The sequence below is a fragment of the Patella vulgata genome, chromosome 2 (assembly GCF_932274485.2).
Source record: "Patella vulgata chromosome 2, xgPatVulg1.2, whole genome shotgun sequence".
NCBI classification, from domain to species: Eukaryota; Metazoa; Mollusca; class Gastropoda; family Patellidae; genus Patella; species Patella vulgata.
Genome location: NC_065880.2, coordinates 40568612 through 40591589, shown reverse-complemented (window position 1 = coordinate 40591589; position 22978 = coordinate 40568612). Strand labels below are relative to the sequence as shown.

Sequence of the window (22978 nt, the reverse complement as noted above, 5' to 3'; positions counted from 1 at the left end):
ATTATTTCGGAAAGACTTAGGCCCCTGAAATTTTGCGTAGATTACAAATATGTAATCTTTTTGGATGCCTTTAGTTTCACCTGGCAAATAACATCTTGAAAATAAGTTAACTGTCCCCTGCCTTTCGAAGAAAGCAGGGGCGGGGGGGCACTATTAAAATGGGTTCGTCCATCTGTCTGTCCTTCACACTTTCAGGGACACAATAACTCTCCTAATTGAGCTAGAATGTGCAAATTTGGTGTATGTGTTTATTAGGTCGATACCTCGATGGAGTTCGAAGATGACCATTTTCTGCTTAGGGTAAGCAGAGATAAGCAATTTGATTGGTTGATGCTTTGGTACACAATAACTTTAGTTCTAATTAAGTGAAAGTGATGAAATTTGTTGTATAGTTTCATTATGTCAATACCTTAATTAAGTTTGATAATGAACATTTTCTGCTCAGGGTTAACAGAGCGATAAGCAATTTGTTTGGTCAAGACTTTCGAACACGATAACTTTAGTTCTAATTAAGTGAGAGTTAAGGTCCGTTCATACTACATCCGTATCTGTAAATACGTGCGTGAATACGTACTGGTATACTTTAATCATTTTTAGAGAAAGGGTTCAAATAGAATCCGGCACGTATTGCGCACAAAAACAACTGCGTCCGTTAAGCCGGATTGATTGCTCCCAGAGTGTATTTTTGTAAAGTGCGTCCGGCATTTCGGCTGTGAGCCGAGATTTAGCCAATCAGCGAGTACTTTCTCCTTATTACATCATCTCTCAAAAAAGAAAATCAATCTCTGACAGACATTTCAGCCTTGAAAGCCGGACGTTTTCTATTTGAACAGCAAAACGCGGATACGGATGTAGTATGAACAGAGCTTAATGAAACTTGATGTATAGTTTCATCACATCAATACCTTGATATAGTATCATCTTGAAACACGGAGGATCATCCTACCTTCATGTATTTCCAGAGCTCTGATATAGGGTTTGCATAACCACTCGACAAACTAGGTTATTTCTGTAGTAACCTATTTCAATAAATTGCTAGCGCATATTTGTCTTTAGCAGTGGGAGGACCCGGAGAAAACCCATGACTTAACTAAAAGATTGTTGTTACAAGAGAAATTGGCAAAAATAAATACATGCCCAATGATAAATTTTGATTGACAGAAATTCATTATATTACTGATACAGGGCCCTTATTATTTACTTGCTTTCATCCTGAATAAGTTAACCAAAAGATTGCAGAAACAAAAAACAAAAATCTTACCATTGATATCATTCTGTGATATGGTCAGGGTAAATTGGAATTTCTGTCATCTTTGAGTATTCCCAAAATAAACTACTTGTTCTGTTTAAAAATATTTTATTGCAAACTTTTCAACCAATGCTAAATACAAAATGAACAAGCTAGCTGTATATTTCAACTTATGTAATAATAGTAAAAAACCAATTCATGTAATAATAGTACAAAACCAATTTTAAATCCAGAAAAAAAAAATTAAACATTAACTATAAACATAAATGTATACATAACAAGTCTTTAACAAAGTTCTTTTTTCAAATTTCTACTTCCGTTAAATAATTAAGAAATGAGAAATTTTCAACATTGAACAGATGATAATACATAGATGAGCTGAAAGAATGAAGAATCCCACTTTTCTTGTACATGGGTTTAAAGTTGTTATTTTGAGTACTGAGCTGTCAAATTTCAACAACTTAATTATGTGCGAGACATTGCATAATATACTGATGTTGCATAAAGACATTAGCCCATATGTTTTATCACAATATTATGCAATCTCTCACTCAACTTGAAATACAGACCTACTATCACACATGTGAATTTCTATGAAATCATCACACGGGTCCAATATTTTCTGCCATCTGATGTAAACAATGTATGGTTGGGACAGCATCTGTACCATTAATTGAATGAATGCCCTCACCACACCAGTAAATTAAACAACTTTAAGTACTGTCAACTGTACTCATACATATCCCTCTGTCTGAATTCTAAAATCTTAGATATCATTTATGGACCAATTGCTTTCATTAAACTGTTTAATTATTTAACGATTTCATAAAATTATCCAAATTATATTCTGTATCATATTGTGGTTCTTCCCACAAGCCTTCCAAGCTCTGTAGAATGGCTTTCATACTTTCTTTCTTGGGGGGTTCATCAGTAGATTTGGAGGGTGCTGCACTTTCTCCCTTTTTAGTATCATCCAATGAGAAGAGATCTAACAACTGATCTGTACCCATTGTTTGAAGGCTAGAGTTGTCTTGAGTAATGACAGTGTTTGCAATAGTTAGTTTAAATTTTTGGAGACTGAAACAAAATAAAAATTGCAATTATAATCAATACATTTTATTGACCTCCTTGATATTATCCACATTTCTTATACTGTTGCAATCTGGCATTAAGAGGATGTTACAAGATGTTTAATATCTTGAAATACTAGTTTTAATTTTGAGCTCAACAACCCGAAAATGTACATGAAATGAAATGGGCTTTATCGTCATGCAGTGTACTATAAGGAAAATTTTCCCGGACACCAGGAACTGTTCTTTTACATGCGTGCCAACATTCTTACCAGGTCATTCATCTTGTACCACTGAAAATGGGGAACCACAGCCGAAAATGCCAGGACCTTCCAGTTTGGGAGCTACCATGGCTCCCCAAAAACTACATATACATCGTAATAAGTTATTTACTTGAAACATGGGTTAACCAATTCAAACATCTCAATGACCGAATAAATAAAATTACAATGGATTTGGACAATATACATACCCCATAATTTTTTCTTCCAATGTTCCTCTGGTAACAAGTCTATAAACATTCACGACTTTCTTCTGACCTATTCTATGAGCACGATCCATAGCCTAAAATAAGACAATAAATAAACTAAAACAATTCTTATTTTGGTAACATAATTCTGTATTTCTTTTACTCAATGGTTCCACATATTTCATATCTCAATCACATCATCTATCAATGATCAATTACATTGAAAATAAAATACTACAGCTAGTTAATGATGCATGATTTAGAGAAAGAGATGGCTGTTCTTGCTAAAATAGTTCAAAAATAGATAATGATTTCAGTTAAATTACTTTATTCTGAGAGAACTCATGAATGTTTGAAGTTTTGACAAGAAATAGACATGATTGGCAGATGGAAACTCATTCATATTCTTGACTGGTAAGTACCATTGCCATGATTATTAATGAAGTCTCGATTGTCAGTCTATTCATCAGTCATATAATCGTTTTATACATTAATTGTTGGCATTGTGTAATCCACGCAATATCTAAGCCATCCAATGGTCTAGGGAGTTGATTATATGTTTGTCATGTGAATAAAATTGGAAATAATAATATATATAACATTTGATGCCAGAAACACACCCGGCAATAGGCAAGTTTAGCTCTTACATAAGGCTTCACGAACAGTTTCTTATTCTTGTTTTTACGCGAAATAATATCAACTCTTTTCAGCTCGTGTGATTTAAAATAAAATTAATAATAAGAGGAGAAATACAGGAGATGTATTATCATGTAAACACTTTACCTGTAGATCTTTCATAGGATTCCAGTCATGTTCTACAAATATCACAGTATCTGCTCCTGTTAGATTTAAACCTAAACCTCCGACATGTGTTGTTAATAATAATAAATCTATTGATGGATCATTGTTAAACCTGCAAATATCATACAAACATTTACACAAAAATACAATTAACAATTATAAATTATTTCAGCAGCCTTTAGTATTGAACTGGAAATACACACATCACAATATAATAAACAGTAATTGTATTCCATAGAATTGTGACCTGTTTAAGCACAAGAGTCTGACCTTCTATCCGTATATATATGCATACACCATGTCCAACCAGACAATATATAATAAAAAAGAACAGGAATGCAATGCCTGTTGAAGACTCGATTTTACCTGCTCTCGCTTCGGCACGTTTTTTTTTTCAACAATTTGTAATGTCAGGCAATCAAACCTCTGTCGATTCACTCAGATCTGTTTTTTCTTCAATCTAGTCGTTTTGATTTGCATAAATACTCCCACAAAACGATATCATAGCCACTTGTTTCCAATATTTACATTACTTTCGTCCGTTTCCATTTTGTCACGGCCGCCATGCACTGACATCATACAAAATCAATCCACGGTGAGTAGACCATTGAAACAAGTGCCAAAGATATTTTTAGTTTTTCTCTCCCTTTCCATTTTCCCCCTTTTGCATGGCGATTTTTGTTGACTTTTGGGTGTAGAATCGAAGAAGAGCGTTTGGTGAATATTCATCATTTTGAGGCGGAAGTATGCAAGACTTCAGAGGTTGGTTAGCTTTTTGTGTGATGTCGGCGCATGGCGGCCGTGACAAAATGGAAACGGATGAAAGTAATGTAAATATTGGAAACAAGTGGCTATGATATCGTTTTGTGGGAGTATTTATGCAAATCAAAACGACTAGATTGAAGAAAAAACATATGTGAGTGAATCGACAGAGGTTTGATTGCCTGACATTACGAATTGTTGAAAAAAAAAACGAGCCGAAGCGGGAGCAGGTAAAATCGAGTCTTCAACAGGCATTGCATTCCTGTTCTTTTTGTCCCCCGCCTTTCGAAGAAAGCAGGGGACTATTAAAATGGGTTCGTCCGTCTGTCTGTCCGTCCGTCTGTCTGTCTGTCCGTCTGTCTGTCCGTCACACTTTTTGGGACACAATAACTCTCTTCCTAATTGAGCTAGAATGTTCAAACTTGGTGTATGTGTTTATTAGGTCAATGCCTTGATGGAGTTCGAAGATGAGCATTTTCCGCTTAGGGTAAGCAGAGATAAGCAATTTGATTGGTTGATGCTTTGGGACACGATAACTCTCTTCCTAATTGGGCTAGAATGTTCAAACTTGGTGTATGTGTTGATTAGGTCAATGCCTTGATGGAGTTCGAAGATGAGCATTTTCCGCTTAGGGTAAGCAGAGATAAGCAATTTGATTGGTTGATGCTTTGGGACACGATAACTTTTAATTGAGCTAGAATGTTCAAACTTGGTGTATGTGTTTATTAGGTCAATGCCTTGATGGAGTTCGAAGATGAGCATTTTCCGCTTAGGGTAAGCAGAGATAAGCAATTTGATTGGTTGATACTTTGGGGCACGATAACTCTCTTCCTAATTGAGCTAGAATGTTCAAACTTGGTGTATGTGTTGATTAGGTCAATGCCTTGATGGAGTTCGAAGATGAGCATTTTCCGCTTAGGGTAAGCAGAGATAAGCAATTTGATTGGTTGAACTGTTTGATTGTTCAATACTTTGTAAAAGATAATTTGTGATAAATTTATATGTGTCCTCTAATTATTTTCCTATTTCGGCGGGGGACATCAGCCTCACTGTTGGCTTGTTTTATTGTATATTGTCTGGTTGGACATGGTGTATGCATATATATATATATATATATATATACGGATAGAAGGTCAGACTCCTGTGGTTTAAGTACAACTCAGGGGACACTTTCAGCTGGCCCCCGAATACATTCACTTGATTTGATATTTGTTGTTTATTTCTTGCAATGTTCGTTTAGTTTATCTTATTGCTTTGGTTTTGTATGTAATTCGGTCTTCCTACACTTATTATTGTAGTTATTAATAGATTGTAGGGGAAAGTAAACATTTGACCAGTAAAAAAAGCTGAATTGGAGAGTGTGTACATACAAAAAAAATACAATTTAGTTTTACTGGAACTTTAAATTATTCATCGCTTTTCAGAGGAAAATATGCAAATTTAAAAACAGTATTCCTGTTTTCCATTAACATATTTTGTCAATACAAAATGTGATGCTCTAGTATTTATGCCACTAGCATAGTTACAAATTTGGATAAAAACTGAGTTGTTCTTATGTCCGATTGCTGAAACTCTTAACCTCATCTATATATAGAGAGATATGGATATGGTTAAATGTTATGTGTAATTAAGAGGATATGGTTAAATGTTGTGTAATTAAGAGGATATGGTTAAATGTCATGTGTAATAAAGAGGATATGGTTAAATGTCATGTGTAATAAAGAGGATATGGTTAAATGTTATGTGTAATTAAGAGGATATGGTTAAATGTTGTGTAATTAAGAGGATATGGTTAAATGTCATGTATAATAAAAAAGAATACAGTTAAATGTAATGTGTAATAGGATATTTACCTGTGAACTATATCATGTCTAGAACCAGCTGGCACACTACCATCTAATCTTAAATACATCACAGACGGCATCTGATTTCTGTCGATATAAAACAATATATTAAAAAAAATGTTCAGATAGATATCACTGAATATCATACATTTATTTTATCTCCCTATACTAGTCTCATTTTTTAACAGCATCAAGGTTCAAATCATGCAAAAAGCTGAGGACAAAATCTGTTTTCACCACCATTTATCCATAAAGCTAAGCCTGTTCTGAAAATCCCTTCAGAATACATTGAATATTGTTTATATTTAAAACAGGGCAACAGCAAGGCTGATATTCAATCTCAAATTAAATAGATGACACTGACTGGTGTTATTAAACTATACACTCAATTAGAAGCTGTATTATCAGGTTCCAATAGTTTTCAACGTGCACTGAACGCAAACCATAGTTCTAATGTCCCCAACATTGTATTAAGCAATCTTTTAGAGGCATTTAGTAACTGGATAGAGCAATACACAATAACACATACTCATGGAAGAACATTTCCTCATTTATTTGGGCAACGTTTCGAAGAGTATTCTCTCTTGAGAATGTTGAGAGAATATTCTTATAAACGTCCCTAAAAGGATCAGTAATTGTTCTTCCATAAGTATGTGTTATAGTTTATTGTATTAAGTATTTAGTAGAGTTTAGGTGAAGTACTCACTTGAGTAAATCATGTTCTACTATATTTAACATACTCTTTAACTGACAGAATAGTAGAACACGATGTTGATTAACAACAGGAACATCTGTACCCAGAACATTACCTCCACCTACAGACGTTGTACTAACACCAATCCCACAATCATTTAATAATTGTCTGAAATATAGAAAAAAAAAACAATAATCACTGTCTCAAAAATAGCAGAAATAAAACAATCATTTAACATTTGAGAGTTTTTTGTAGGCCTATATATGTCCAATTTAAAATGATTTTATATACAGAGAGACTGATTGTTACAGTTCAGTTCCCATTTGGATGGTACCTGCACATACCTGTGTGTCTAGTTACTTGGACAGTAAAAAATCTAAGAGTGCAGTGGCATCAAGGTGCTTAAAGAAGGCCCGAGGCTGATGGAAACAGAGGAAGACCTTCAAATAACTATTCATCAAACTACTTTGGGCTTATGTATCATCTATTCATCTGTAATCGTTCCATAGCATGAAATCTATATCCATGGAGGACCTGCACATTTGATTTTAGAAAAGTTCTTCTGCCCTCTGCTCTTAAAAACATCTCGGCTTTCAAATGCTAAATGATGTACACATCAAATAACCTTTGATAGTTGGAATTTGATGCAGAGTTGCAAAGACAAATTGTATGGCATTAGATAGATAAAAGTTAAACTTACTTTAAAGCTGTTAATTTAGGAGCATGTTGTATATCGTGTAGTGATGTTTTATCCTGTTTTAATTTATTCATAATCAGATCATATTTGGGATGACTGGATGTTAGGACTAATGATGGATGATTACAAACTTTACGTAGATATTGCAATGCCTGAAGATACAAGAAATTAACACGATAATTAATACTGGACAAATTTTGATACGGCCTTTCAGTGTGCTTATTTGATTCACTGACAGAAGTCAACAAGAATTCAATACAAACATGGCTCATCAGTTAGACTTAGCAGTATTCAACTAAAAAAGAACACTGAATTGTGATGCACCAAATTCTACTGAAAATCAATTTTTGTTTACAGATATGTTATCACTTTCTTGTGTTATTAATAAATAACAATATACCTGGAATATGTGAGTAGGTGCCTGACTTTTCTTCTCTTTTCCATCTTGAGAAGTAACTGTTTCATCTATATCATTTCTAGCACGAGATCTTGCAAAATCTTCATACAGTTCAACCTGGAATCAAATGAAAAGAATACAACAAAATAACACAAAATCAGAGATACAGTTTTCAAACTGAAGAAATGTTATTTTATATCAATCTGACTTTTAAGGTGTCAAAACTTGGATAAATTGAGACATGTATGTACTCTACACATGCCTGTGGTGGACTCAGATGACAATTATATAATCTTGTGTAATGTTACCTGTAGTGGACTTAGTTCACAATAATAGCCTTATGTAATTTTACCTGTAGTGGACTTAGATCACAATAATAATCTTGTATAATTTTGGGTGGTAAATCTTGTAAAACATCTTCTTTTAACCTACGCAGCACAAATGGTAAAACTTGTCTATGTAAAGCTTCCATAGCTAAGGCACCTGAAATATAACAACATATTTTAGCGGTATCACAATACATAACATACAATAGAATGAAGCTGAATTTTGCTTTATTGTTGATGTTAATGTTTATGGATTATGTATGTCATAAGAGAGAGAGAGAGAGAGAGAGAGAGGGTTTAACATCCACTTGACACAAACTAGGTCATTTCGGGACTAACATATGGTTCAATTTTATTTCAATAATTAGCTTACGCACAAGGGTCTTTAGCAGTGGGAGGAAACCAGAGGACCTGGAGAAAACCCACAAGATTGGACAGGCTACCCCATTCCTTGTCATGTACAACCGGGGAATTGAAGCCATGCCAGTTGACTCAATGACAGACCTTATGATACAACACACACAATGTCATGTAATGAGTTATAGTGGATATTATTTTAACATAAGCATATATGACCAACAGGATATTGAAATCTTGAATGCTAGGAAGTTTCGAAAAGAGAAATGGGGTAAATGGAGGGGTCAGGCTCCAACTTTTTGTCTTCAATTATATTATCTTACCAGCTTCCTGATCTTTTGTTGTACTTTTAGCATCTCGACTCTGTATGATAGGTTTACCATAACGAGCTTGGAATTGTTTCTCAGTGCCAAGAAATCCTGGCATCAAGAAGTCAAATAGAGACCACAGATCTAAGACATTGTTCTGTATGGGAGTTCCTGATAATATTAATCTATGATTACAGGTCAACTGTTTCACAGCTCTCGATAACTGAAAGAAACAAGTGCTTTTTTCAGCAATTCAACAGTACTAATAATAACATACTATACATTTTCTCTCTGTAATTTTAAATTCATTATTCTCATTCATGTTTTTAAGAGTTTAAATCAATTTCATTAGACAAAAGTATTTCTTCTCAAAATATCATTGCATTATAACTTAATTTCTACCCACCAAAAACTATGAAATTGGACAATCGTTTATTAATTTACTTGGTTATCATACCTTTGTTTTACCATTTCTTATGATATGTCCTTCATCAAGTATACAATAGTTCCAATTAAAGGTTGTAAAAAAATCGATATCATTTCTAACAACATCATATGAGGCAACAATTAAATTGTGCTTCTTCACTTTCTTCTGTAACCTACACAAAATAAATTAGTTAAAGAATACATCTTATATTTGCATTAATTGTCAATGTTAAAATAAAACTTGCAAATTTTAAGCAAAGTCAATTTTTTTTTAATTAAAGAAGTTAATTCACTTCACAAATAAAATAACTTGTTTTTATAATGAAGTATGAGTCTACACAATATGAAATAATTTGTTGTCATTAATCAGCCTTTATTCACTCTTAGTGTAAACAAACCTTATTTTGGTTTCCAACTAATTTAAGAATCAAGCGTTTTCAGACATTTTATTTGAGAAATCTGTGAGCTTGTAGACTGAATAAGTTTATATATGATCACATAGTATGTGGTTTCTTTTTATTAATTAATAACAATATTACTAATTTAAATCCTTTAAAGACTGAAACAAATATGGACTAAATGAGATTATGTCATAAATTGATATCACATGCATCATTTTAAAATTATTTCTAAAACTCACCTGATTCGCTCACCAGGAGGACCAGCATACATTAGTGGATTTAAAAAATTTGCATCAACAAATTTGTTAATTTCATAAACCCAATGACCAACTAATGTAGGTGGACATACTACTATAGATGGTAGTGGAACAGTGTCGGGACTTTCTTTTTCCTTGAAAATAAATAAAATACAATTAACGAAATATGAAATGAAATGAAATGAAATGGAGTTTAACGTCCTACTGTTCTGCTCCTAAGCTGGGCTAATGAAGACGGGCATACGCCATACAGTGTGCTATGAGGGAAATTTTGCCCGGACAGCGGCACTACGGCCTACTCTTATATCGAATTCCAACTGCCAAGGGATCTTTTACGTGCACGCCAATGTGTACACGGGACCTCGGTTTTTCGTCCCATCCGAACGACTAGACAGCTTTCCTTGTCAGCCCCTCCGTCCTGCATCACTGACAAGGGAGAACCACGCCGGAAAATCTGGATGAACTTTCTCGGCCAATGCAGGGATCGAACACCCGACCTCCAGGCTAGCGAGCTAGCGTCTTACCCACTTAGCCACGTGATCCCCATTAACAAAATAAAACATAATGTCAATTATAGTCACATGTTATAAAGGAAACTTTTTCACATGTTAAAAAGATAGGTTACCAGGCAACAAAACATACACCCAAAGCAGCTAAGTCGTCCGGGCAGTCAACAAGGGTTGTCACATACTTTTGTCAGTAATGAAAACATTTACAACACAATAAAATCTGAGTACAAGTAATAACCCATTAAGTAATTATCAGAAATCAAAAGAATTTGTTTTGTTTCTAGTTCTACCCTATAGTAAACAAAAACATTCATTATCAAGGGCCATAAATCTGGAAGTAATTGTCAGAAATTGTTGAAAATCAATAGGTCTTTTCGTCTAATGTTCTCAAAAACACTGTGCATAAAGCTAAGTTTTTTGGATATTAACTCTAGCCTCTAGAGCGTCCACAAGATTCTTCAAAGTGATAAAGGGCCATAACTCTGCAGTATTATAGGATAATTGGCCTGTCAAGTTACACAGTCTAGTTGTTAGGATGGGACAAAAAAAACCTGAGATTATGCGTACACAGTGGCATACACGTAAACGAAACCTTGAGAGTTGGAATTTGATCAAGAGTATGCAGAATTGCTGCTGTCCTTGCAAAACTTCTGCTAATAGCACACTGCACAGCATATGCCCACATTCATTAGCCTAGCTGATGCAGAACAGTTGGATGTTAAAATCTGAAAAGATTTACCATTGTTATATTTAATGTAGACCCCACAATGTGAACAGCCAAAACTTAATGCGGCTTTAATTATATTGAAACCTCATCCACAGATCTATCTATACATCTACTGATCTATCTATAAATTACTGATCCATTTGAGAAGACACAGAATAAAAATAAATGGAACTAACCTTATGTTTTGTGTCACGGTGATAATGATCTGTAGCTAGTATACATATAGATTGTAGTGTTTTGCCTAAACCCATATCATCACATAATATACCATGTAATTTATATTTATTTAGAAAACCTAACCAATTAACACCATCCTGAAACAATCCAAAAAATAAACAGTCAACTTCCTTAATTTCATAAAGTTAAATAGTGAAATATTCCAAATATAAGAGATAAATACTTCATATCATGGTAAAACCCAGACCATTGCAGGATATCTTGTCTATTATGATTAGGTGAAATAGGTGATTTTGAGATTATGATTATAAATTTGATTTTATTAGCTTTTCAAGTAGATCTCATCATTCTTCTCACAAAACTTTTTACAGATTCAAAATCAGATAATAAAAAAATTTTTTATGGAGGCTCAAAGTTGCGATTTTTGACTTTTCGTGGATAAAGGTTTTTCAAAGCTTTGAAAAAGTCATTTTTGGTGATTTTTGTGTTGCCATATTTCATTTCATAGTAAAACTATCAAAAATGTAGATGTAATTTCATGTACTAATACAACTTTAAGGCAAATTATGTTTCAATTTTCACATTTTTGTAACAATTACTCTGATTTTCCCAGCAACTCAAAAATACATAGGTTTACTCAAAAATTCCATTTTGTCAAAGTGATTTGGTCAATTTTGATCAAAAATGATTTTGACCATGTTATATCTGAAATATTGAACCTAGTTTTTATGCAGTTTAAAATCAGTACCTATGAAGTAAGATAGGGAAAAAAAAGGCAAAAATATCTATATATGCCTTCATTTTTTAACAATTTTCCTCAGGAGCAAATTGCCTATTTTTTGGGGCGTTTTTGAGACATTATGTGAACATGTCAAAAAGGTTGTGAATTTTTAAAAACACATATTTCTAATCCGCCCTATTTACCATAACCCAAAAGTTTATCACCACATTTTAAAGTAAGCAATTTAAAATATTTGAAACCTATGTAATATCAAATTATATGGATTGTGTAAGTTTGAGATAAATATGAAGGAGTTTGAGTTGTTACCATATCAACCTCAGTAGCAAATTGCCCATATATCAAACAAAACAATAAGATATTGGCTTTCAATGTATGTTAAATTAAAAATATTGCAAAAGATTAAATAGCAACTGTGTGACGTTAAGTTGAGAAAGGTTACAAATTGGGGAAAAAACACTTTCTTCCAACGCGAGCAATAGAGTTTGTGACACCTATAATGATCAATGTTTGATAAAAGAATCATCTGTTATCCTTACTTGTTGATATTTACGTAATTCAGCTTTAATATCAACTGTTATTTTATAACACTCAATCTTAGAACCATCTAATAATTGCTCTAAAAACTCTCTCTGTTTCTCTTTTCTTTCTATCATTTCAGCATTCATTTCAGGTGGATCTGGTATACCAGCCTAAAGTAATAAAACAAAATTCATTAATATAAAATGAGTAAGTAACTATTAAGGCTATAAACAAAGCTAATAAAGTCATAGATAGATGTACTTTTGAATTTCAGAAATTTAATATTTCGTGACTTCATAAATATAAAGATGTAAGATACAGTATTAAAAAAAAATAAGCTGTTTTCTTTTCAATCTTCTTTCAAAATTAATACTAAAATTCAACATCATTATTAACAATCTTAAGACTAAAAGGGAATGATATGCAATTTAACCATTATCACTGGAGAGAAAATAAAAACAGTTATTGTAAACTGCAATACAGCTAGTTATACATGTATGTCTTCAAAAAGAATAACACCATTATTATTTATCTGTGATGTAAAATATAAGTAGGGAAGAACAAACCTCTAATGGCAGGAGACGTATCATATTAGCGAAACAATGAGTAGCCATTAATCTAACGGCTTCATTTTGATCACACATACAACCTAATATAGGTACAACTAGTAATACTATATATGGTAATATATCTATACCTAATAACTCTATTATATCTTATTATTGATTAAGGTCATTAAATAATAATTGAGGTGGTTGTTGTTTTCCATATTTTTTTTTTTTTTAAATTACCAAAAACCTGCACAACAATGTGGAATAGTTAACACTTTAAGCACAGTGCGAACAATGCACAATGACATATAAATCATCTTGGGATTAAATTATTTTGAGAGAGAGAGAGAAAGAGAGAGAGAGAGAGAGAAGAGAGAGAGAGAGAGAGAGAGAGTTTAACATCCACTTGACACAAACTAGGACATTTCGGGACTAACACATGGTTCAATTTTATTTCAACAATTCACTTGCGCGTAGGGGTCTTTAGTAGTGGGAGGAAAACTTGAGGACCTGGAGGAAACCCACGAGGTTGAACAGGCGTCCCTACTCCTGGTCACGTACAACCGGGAAATCGTAACCACGCCAGTTGACTCAATGACAGACTTTATGATACAGCACACACGTGCTAACCATTCGGCCATCCAACCCCTCAAATTATTTTGAACAATTGTTTCAACAACAGACTTTGGTTTTTGGTTTGGGGTTTTCAAGATACACTAAGACCCCATTTCGAAAAGCACATGAAGACTATGTGTAATTAAATCAAACAGTTAAATATACAAGTATGTAACAGATATGAGAAGTTTTAAACTAATTGTATGATATTATGAAGTAAGAAAATATGGCTATATCTAAATTACCATAAGGGACATACACTATTAAAAGGATACTTGCTAGAGCTTCGGAGGCACCCTGGCGTTTTATTTCACTGTCTGTAGATGCTAACATGGGTATAATAGTTTCTATAATAAAATGCATAGTATGATGTGTTTGGAGTTGACATAATGTAGCTATACATCTAGCTGCAATATGTCGTACAGCTGTATATTTATGTTGTAAACAAACTGATAACAATGGAAGTTTTGCTATAACCTGTAAAATAGAAAAAAATGATAACCAGACTTTAATACACAATCTTCATTTTACAATATCTGTTACTGAAGACAAAATATCCTATGAGTTATAAGAGAGGAATCCCATTCGATTCCATATCTAATCATACCACAATTATGAGCGAATGGAGCCTCCCCTTCCCAATATGCGATTATGTGTTGTCAGTAGTCCATAGCTATATTGTACACACCACAGCCTGCTATGTGCTAATGATTAGATACGAGGTTTTAGTCATCTAATTAAACTTGACGTTGACAGAAAAGGATTTCTTTCTTTTTCTACTGAATGTTGACTTTCTATAATTCTATTTTTATACATCATAGGATTAAGAGAAATATAACAGGTGTAGTTAACAATAATTTTACAGGATGTACATGAGGACCTAACTGACCCCAAGGGAACATACCTTTAAGACAGTATTTACACATTCACTCCATAAGTGTAAAATTATTTTATTTTATCACAAATATTTGTTCAATAAGTGTAAAAGTATCATAGATATCTATTCAATAAGTGTAAAAGTATCATCAGTATAAAACTATGTTTATCTATTCATAGATATTTATCAAATATGTTTATTTTATCAGAGATGTTTATTCAATGAGTATAAAACAAGATTTATCGTATCATATTTATTAAATCAGTATAAAACTACAAACATGTTTATTTTATCATAGATATTAATTAAATCAGTATAAAACTACAAGCATGTTTGTTTTATCACAGATATTAATTAAATCAGTATAAAACTACCAGCATGTTTATTTTATCACAGATATTAATTAAATCAGTATAAAACTACAAGCATCTTTATTTTATCACAAATAGTTATTAAATCAGTATAAAACTACCATTATGTTTATTTCATCATAGATGAAACCATGGTACTCGCCCCTGACATTGTATCAAATGGCCTAACTGCACCATCAAAGAAATAATTACCTGAGCTAATACTGTGGAATGAAAAGAAGAACTAACAGTTTCTAAAACTTGCAATGAGTTTACTAGTTCTTGAGACAAATTTTCATCATCTGAATTTTCTACAATAAAAATTCAAACATAGGTCTTTTAGCAATGGAATATACAGGTAAATAATCATAGAAATGGCACTTCAAAGATACAACAGACTGTGTACTGTAGGTTTATCACTTGCATCCATACCAAGTTTTTGTCAAATAACCATCAACAGCTTGGTCACACCATTTGAAACTTTGTTGACCTAATATTAATTCTCATTACATATTTCAAAAGTCATGCATTTGAGTCACAAGGGCCCACGAATTTACTAAAAATATGCTTCCAAAGAATTGTTATTAAAACTTACTATTGGTATCCTGTACAGTTAATAGTTGATTTATACAACATTCCCACAATACTGGTACTTTAGTCTGCATTTTATCACTAAAATAAGCACATATAGTAGATAATGCTACATCAGCACCCCGTCGCTGTATCTTTAACATCTGTTGAACCTGATAATCAAAATTATTACTTTAAAAGAGAGAGAGAGAGAGAGAGAGAGAGAGAGATGGGTTTAACATCCATTTAGGTCATTTCGGATTAACACTTGGTTCAATTTTATTTCAAGAATTTGCTTGTGTGAAGGGGCCTTTAGCAGTGTGGTGTGACCAACCCGGAGGACCCAGAGAAAACCCACAGGGTTGGACAGGCGACCCTACTCCTTGTCACGTACAATCGGGGAATCGAAACCACGCCAGTTGACTCAATGATAGACCTTATGATACAGCGCATACGTGTTAACCATTCGGACATCCAACCTCCCTTATTACTCTAAAAGATCTTATCAAAATAAATAAATTGTAGAATTAGCTACATATTTCAAGATTCAAACAATTATAATAATTCCTGCCCCTCCCCACCCAAAAAGAAACCAACATGGCTAACAAAGAATATACACCCCACAAGTAGATTTTTCGTAAGATGGTTGTAACTGTAAGGCTAATCGCAATAACTACATATAAGATTGATAGGCCTGAATTTGGATAGATTTCCTCTTTGTCATTAGCTAAATAATCTCAAATGTTAAAAAAATATCTCAAAAGTTCTGGCCTGCACATAGAGAGGTGATGACGATATACTCCCACATGAAGTGTGCCCATATAAAAATCACCAAAGAGAACATTTTTAAAAAAGATATAACTAATTCTTACCTCAGAATCTTCTTGTAATAATTCACTAGGTACATCAACGTCTGCTGATTTAATACTTAAACTTCTACGTAACCATTTTCTATTCTTTTCGGGAGCCTATAACACCAGAAAATAATTTATGTTTACCAAAATCAAACTAATATGTCAGTATAAACATTAAATAAAGAGTTTAAAATCATACACAACCAAAAGCAATTTGGTTCAAAAATGATTCAATTTGATCAGTTTCAAGTTAGGCCATTTTAAGTTAATAAAGTAATAATTCTAAATTTTTCGTTCAATTCAGTCCATGAATTTGTGTTTTTTAATACTTGGATGTTCTTAGTGATATAATAATAGCTAGTGCCTTTAATAGTTTTCTTACTGAATGTTATCTTTGTTTTTAATAAGAAAACACAAAAAGTACATATATACCTTCTGTAAATTACTTAATGTTAAAATACCAGTATTTATATCACAGGTTACTTCATGTGGCTGATTTTCTGTTAAAATGCAAAAATATCATGTCTATACCTGTTCACCAGCTTACTTTATTGAATATTATTTACATATATAAACATATTTATACCTAATCTCAATATTCCTTATAGTTACATGTACACATATTTATTCGAAATATTTACACATCATTCCTAATCATGTTATTCCTCATATTTACATTTCCAAATATTCTTTCCTAATCATGTTATTTCTAATATTTACACATTCATTCCTAACCTATGGAAGGATAAGTCAGCAGTAAAAAATATGTATTTTAGTTTTACAATTTGCAATTTCCATTGCCCCACAATACCACCATTGTCACAGTGTTAAAATACAGAAAACACTTTTCAATAATAAAAATACAGAATAATAGTTATTTTGCACATTACACTTCTCCATTCTGCATAATAGACAAATGCGTAATAGAACTTAGCATATTAGAACATTTACCTTATATGTGATCTACGACGAAGCTCATTAGCATACGGACAAAAATCTGGACTAGGACGGAAATTAATAACTTATGCGATCAATCTACAAGGTCAAGGTCAGTAGAAGGTTCTCATATTTACAGACCTTGGAAAATGATTAATGAAATGGCGTTATAATGTCCTACTGTTATTCTCCGACTGGGCTATTATAAATGGGCATACGCCATGCAGTGTGCTATGAGGGAAAATTTGCCTGGACAGCAAAGCTATATACGGCCTACTTTTGTATTGAATTCCAACTGCCAAGGGATCTCTAAGTCCACGCAAATCTGTATCACATATTTATTCCTAACCATGTTATTCCTAATATTTACACATAATTATTCTTTAGAACTAAGTTATTCCTAATATTTACACCTAAGCATATTTATTCATAATATCAACATATTAATTCCTAAATATGTTTTCCTAATATTTACATAAACATTTATTCCCAATATTTACATATGCACATAATTATTCCCAACCAAGTTATTCCCAATATTTACATACACAGATATTTATTCCCAACCAAGATATTCCCAATATTTACATATACACACATTTATTTCTAGGCAATCTATTTCTAATCACAATATTACTAATATTAACATACAACACCCATCTATTTTTAATCATGCTATTTCTAATTATGCTATTTCTAATCAGACTCATGCTAATAATGCTATTTATATCATATTCTTTCTTATCATGCTATTTCTAATCATGTCATTCCTAATAATGACAATGATTTACAATCTACATTTGGAAAGGTTGTCAATCCCTAAGCTGCTTAAGTGAAATGAAACAAGGCTATTGGTTTCTGTTTCTATCTATATGAATCTGCCCAAAATGAAATTACTAAATTAATTATTAAGTTTAATACCTGTTGTCTTGACTGCTATAGGTTGGTGTACTAATGGAGTATAAGATGAATCACAGCATAAGAAATTACATAGATTTTTAATTATTTTAGAAATAGGGTTAGGATTCTTCTCAAGAACAAACTCAATCATTCTGGCTAAAGACTTGGCTGCTTCTGCCTGAAGATATAAACAATCATTATATAGCATCAAAATACACATATATTTCCAGAATAGAAAGAAATGATATTTAGATTAAGTAAGAAGATACATGTGTTCTTAATCGGCTGTTTTTTCGCGGCTATTGATGTTTAATCTAGCCGATTGGTGAAACAATGAACCAGCCACTATTGGTATCATAAATCAATCTACTATCGGCTAAATTACATCAGGTTAATTATTACATGTTAATTAAGAAGTCAATCAACTTGCTTGTCGGCTACAACAACAGCCTAACCTTAGTGAGAATCAGCCACCTGTGGTTCATAATCTGAGTAGTCTAATTAGTACATTTAACAGTAATTTGGATAAAACAAGCTTGCTGATTATTCATAACAGGTTCAGTAAGCTGCTTTTGTAAAAACGTGGCGAAAGACGATCTCGGCATGGTTTGCCAATCAAGCATCTTCCACGCTCTGTATGAATTCCAGGTACCGGTAGATATTTAGATATTAAAATAATAACTGGATCATACATTGATGGATTCACTGACCAGGTGTTAGATAAATTTATATCTTCATTGAGTACAATCCTCCGATAGACTGAACAATGCCGAATTCCAATGACACGTGACATATCGCTTGGAATTTGGTCAATAAACCACTTTTAAATAACGTTTACCGTTATGTTTTTTTTTTATTATATACACATTCTGACAAAGGCTTAATTTTAAAAATATTATCGTTTTTATTGAAAGCTATATCATAATTGTACGGAATTTTATTTTAAAGCAATTTCAATTATGGTTGTCATGTGACAATTGTGCCGTTTGTCTATCATCGACGAATGAATAAAAACAAGTGCAATGTACGTGACTAGTTACGTGCTAGACAAAAAACTACAAATTGTATTATAAAGAACAGACATGGTGCCGTATCAGTATATTTTGGCTGCAGCATTTTCTGATACTGGCAATAGTAGAAAAAGCTAATATTTTTGATCATCGACTGATAAAACATGAACGTTTCATCGAATAAACGAAGATAGTAATTTATTCAGGAGTATTACTGACGTGAACTTGATAGCTGGTACGTGAATTAAATATGGAAAATTTTCAAAAGATGTACCTAATTGTCGTTATTTTTGTGGTAATCACATACATCAGAATACGACATTCTCCATAACAAATTACCAAGAATTATTTTGGTAGAAGTCTTGTTATATTAAAGGGAATGGAAGCTTATAATTAACCCATTTCCTACCGGGACCTCAATTGACCCAATTCTGGCCTGTTAGTTTCAAAATGGATTAAGAACCCTGGGGCCTCTTTCACGAAATCTTAACTAAAGATAAAATCCAAATTTTAGTAGATACTTGATTGGCCAAGGACTAAAATCAATTTCATATTATCCAATCAAATTAGTAAAATTTGGATTTTATCTTCGTTAAAATTTCGTGAAATAGGCCCCAGGTAGATACTCCCACTCCCACCAAATTGACAGAACTACAATTAACTATTATAGTGTAAAATGGATAGGAATGGGGTTTAATGCCCAGCTAATTCAAATTTACCAATACAGCATCGTACCCTCCTATTCTTCTTTGATTTTCAACTGTCAAGGGCTCTTTAAAGTTCACAGCAATTTGAACACAAGTAGACCACAGTTTTTCTTCCCATCTAAACCACTAGACACACCACCGCTGATACATGAACATCAGGTATGAAAAATCCTGAAGGTTCTTTTTGACCCATATTAGAATTCGAACTCTTCCCAAATTGCTCGACTACTATGGCCCCAAGTATAGAATTGTGTTCTGTCACCATTCTGTCAATCAAGATAACACAGGGGGTGTTAGCAGAACTGTTTCAGTTCAATTGATGCATGTTTTGTAACCCAATATCCTTGCGTAGTAATATAACTATGCTGATGACATTTTAAAGTCAAATACATATCCAACAAACCTGGATATTTCGATTGTCTTCCTTCTTGATACAGTCCATCAATGGCCGTACAACAGGATTTAATTTCTCAGGAAAAACAGACAGTACTACTGCTGCCATAGCCAGACTACTTAACACTCTTAAATAAACAGAAACACAGATCTATGATGTTCAAAACATTTCCAGGGCTTAGAATTTCTAAAATTCAAAATCAATTGATCCAAAAATTAAAAATTATTTTATCTAGAATCTAAAGCCTAAAAGAGATTGGTTAATATGATGCCTAAGATATTTATATCATTAAATCAATGGATTTAGAGTATTAAAATAAATTTTGTCTCCTACCGAACAGTTAATGTCTGTTGTTCTAATGTTGTTTGAGTGACAGTTATCTGTAATTGTTTTCGTCTGTCATCCAGCATCTGCAGCACCTTGGGTTTCAATGAAATTTTTACCTGATCAAATACAGTTGACGTCAGTTGTCCTGCTTGATCAAGACTTAAGATAGATCTATAAGTAGAAATTGTTTTATTTATTCCAAAATTAAATATTTAAAAAAATTAAAAATGTGGAAAAGAAATTATTGCTGAAGACTAAACACCTTGCTCACTACCAAATAATTGTTCAGGTAACTATAAAACCATCATGTTCTGTAAAAACTTTATCAACACTACATAGGAGGGACTTATTTTATGGAAGAATAGTGTTTTGCAAATTAAATCAGTTGCCTCATAAATTTTCTACTATTATTAATGAATAATCATTGATGCAATAAACCTATATTCTTATAAAAACATGGGTGTTAAGGTTATTATGGTCGACACCAGATAATAATATAAAAGTTCGAAATATTTCTCATTTAAATGGTGCAAAATCTGACTACTGACATTATAGGTCTCTCTGCCACTTCCTAGAAGACATTTTATTTGCATAAAATAAAATGGTCATATACTATCAATGAAACCGTACTTAATAAAACTTACGCAGGAGGAAAAAGTGAATCCATTTCTACACCTTGTTGCTTTAATGAGGCTATAAAATCTCGACAATCAGATTGCATTCTGGTAAAAGCTAAAGCTATTTCATCAAAATATATAGCCTCACTTAAACATTCCAATAACTTAGTTTTAACATCTTCTGGACAATCACAATTCTACAACGAAAAAAAAGGTTAAAATTGAATAGTTATCTTTTTTTTTTTAGTTTTTTAGAAATAAAAACAAAAATGGACAACACAATACTTTGGTAACTTTGAGACTTATGTTTGTGTGAATTTTGATTGGATAGCAAAATTTCAACCTAATCAATTGTCTATATTGCAAATGTCATGGGATAATTTAGGTGCACATGGCTGCAACCTGGTTTTTCTTTCTATCCATATCCAAATCACAAAGTAACATATTAATTGTAAGCCCGGCAGACGCTGCAGCATTCAAGTTGGAATTGTATTAACTGAAAATGACACTGAAACTGAAAATGACACTGAATTTGTTTAAGGATGTTGACAAGATTTATTAAGAGTATAATAAGGTCTTGGTTCTTCAAACACTTTCACTTACTTTATTGAGCAATGCCCACTGATATAAAACCTGGCCAATAACATATCGTTGTAAAGCCGATTTAGTATTTAAATGAAATATAAACAGTTTTCTCAGTGAATCAACCGGTTTTTCGGCATCTTTAGGATAATTTGGTACAGGCTTTGTAATGTAACCTGCTAATAAACCCAACAATCTACAAAATAAATATATATAATTTACATATTGTTTACTGTAAACAAAAAGACATTTATCCACTACATTATTATGGGTAGATCTAAAGAAATATACTGTTTGTGATAATATATCCTATTAAACGAGTTTATTTATACAATATGTAATAGCATATTCAAATGTTTGTTTGGTTCCTAGACATTAGATTTTTCCAAGTTCAATAAAGTACTCAATGAGTTAATTAAAGGGAGATAACTCAGTAACCGGTTTTGAGCCTCTTATTATCTCCCCTTAGACCACAAGTCAAAGAAGAACTGGTTGTTAATTCATAGAAATTTCTTCCAATAGATTGATGCCATTAACTTAAAGAGGGAACAGACAGAACAACCAAAGCCTAAATAATGACCCACAGTTAAAACATATTACAATTCCAGAAATGCACCCCATAATAGAAGTTGTATTCGCAATAACAGCTTATCAGGAACAAATTTGTAAAGTGTTGAACTATTTGTAGTGTTGTATTAGAGTAATATCTTACTTTGTACCAGCTATTCTAGATCTCATCACATCAATATCTCGTTCAACTATAGTTTTATTCAATGACTGTGCACCACCTATATATTCACGATTATCTTTATCTAATATAGGTCCAGAATCTGATGGACAACGCTTTCCTACAGTCTGCTCCTGAAATTATTTCAATATTAAAATGTTGAATTAAACTAAATACGAGGGTGGACATGTGGCACTTTTATGTCATTTTAACAATAAGTCAGGATATT

General features: G+C 32.6%; 1 protein-coding gene across 1 annotated transcript in view; it reads right to left on the bottom strand.

The window, feature by feature from the left end:
* Window positions 1-7042: 7042 nt before the first annotated feature.
* LOC126809533 (TATA-binding protein-associated factor 172) overlaps window positions 7043-22978 on the bottom strand; it is a 28530-nt gene continuing 12594 nt past the window's right edge. Inside the window, exons 15-33 of the mRNA XM_050534160.2 lie at window positions 22735-22883; window positions 22044-22218; window positions 21468-21637; window positions 20830-20994; window positions 20506-20623; window positions 18407-18563; window positions 16982-17049; window positions 16568-16663; window positions 15721-15868; window positions 15339-15436; window positions 14174-14375; window positions 13299-13447; window positions 12750-12902; window positions 11427-11608; window positions 9561-9573; window positions 8990-9197; window positions 8336-8466; window positions 7987-8100; window positions 7043-7057 (exon numbers count right to left, since the gene is read on the bottom strand). Of these exons, the coding sequence (XP_050390117.1) occupies window positions 7043-7057; window positions 7987-8100; window positions 8336-8466; window positions 8990-9197; window positions 9561-9573; window positions 11427-11608; window positions 12750-12902; window positions 13299-13447; window positions 14174-14375; window positions 15339-15436; window positions 15721-15868; window positions 16568-16663; window positions 16982-17049; window positions 18407-18563; window positions 20506-20623; window positions 20830-20994; window positions 21468-21637; window positions 22044-22218; window positions 22735-22883 (2511 nt within the window). The remainder of the gene's footprint in view (window positions 7058-7986; window positions 8101-8335; window positions 8467-8989; window positions 9198-9560; window positions 9574-11426; window positions 11609-12749; window positions 12903-13298; window positions 13448-14173; window positions 14376-15338; window positions 15437-15720; window positions 15869-16567; window positions 16664-16981; window positions 17050-18406; window positions 18564-20505; window positions 20624-20829; window positions 20995-21467; window positions 21638-22043; window positions 22219-22734; window positions 22884-22978) is intronic.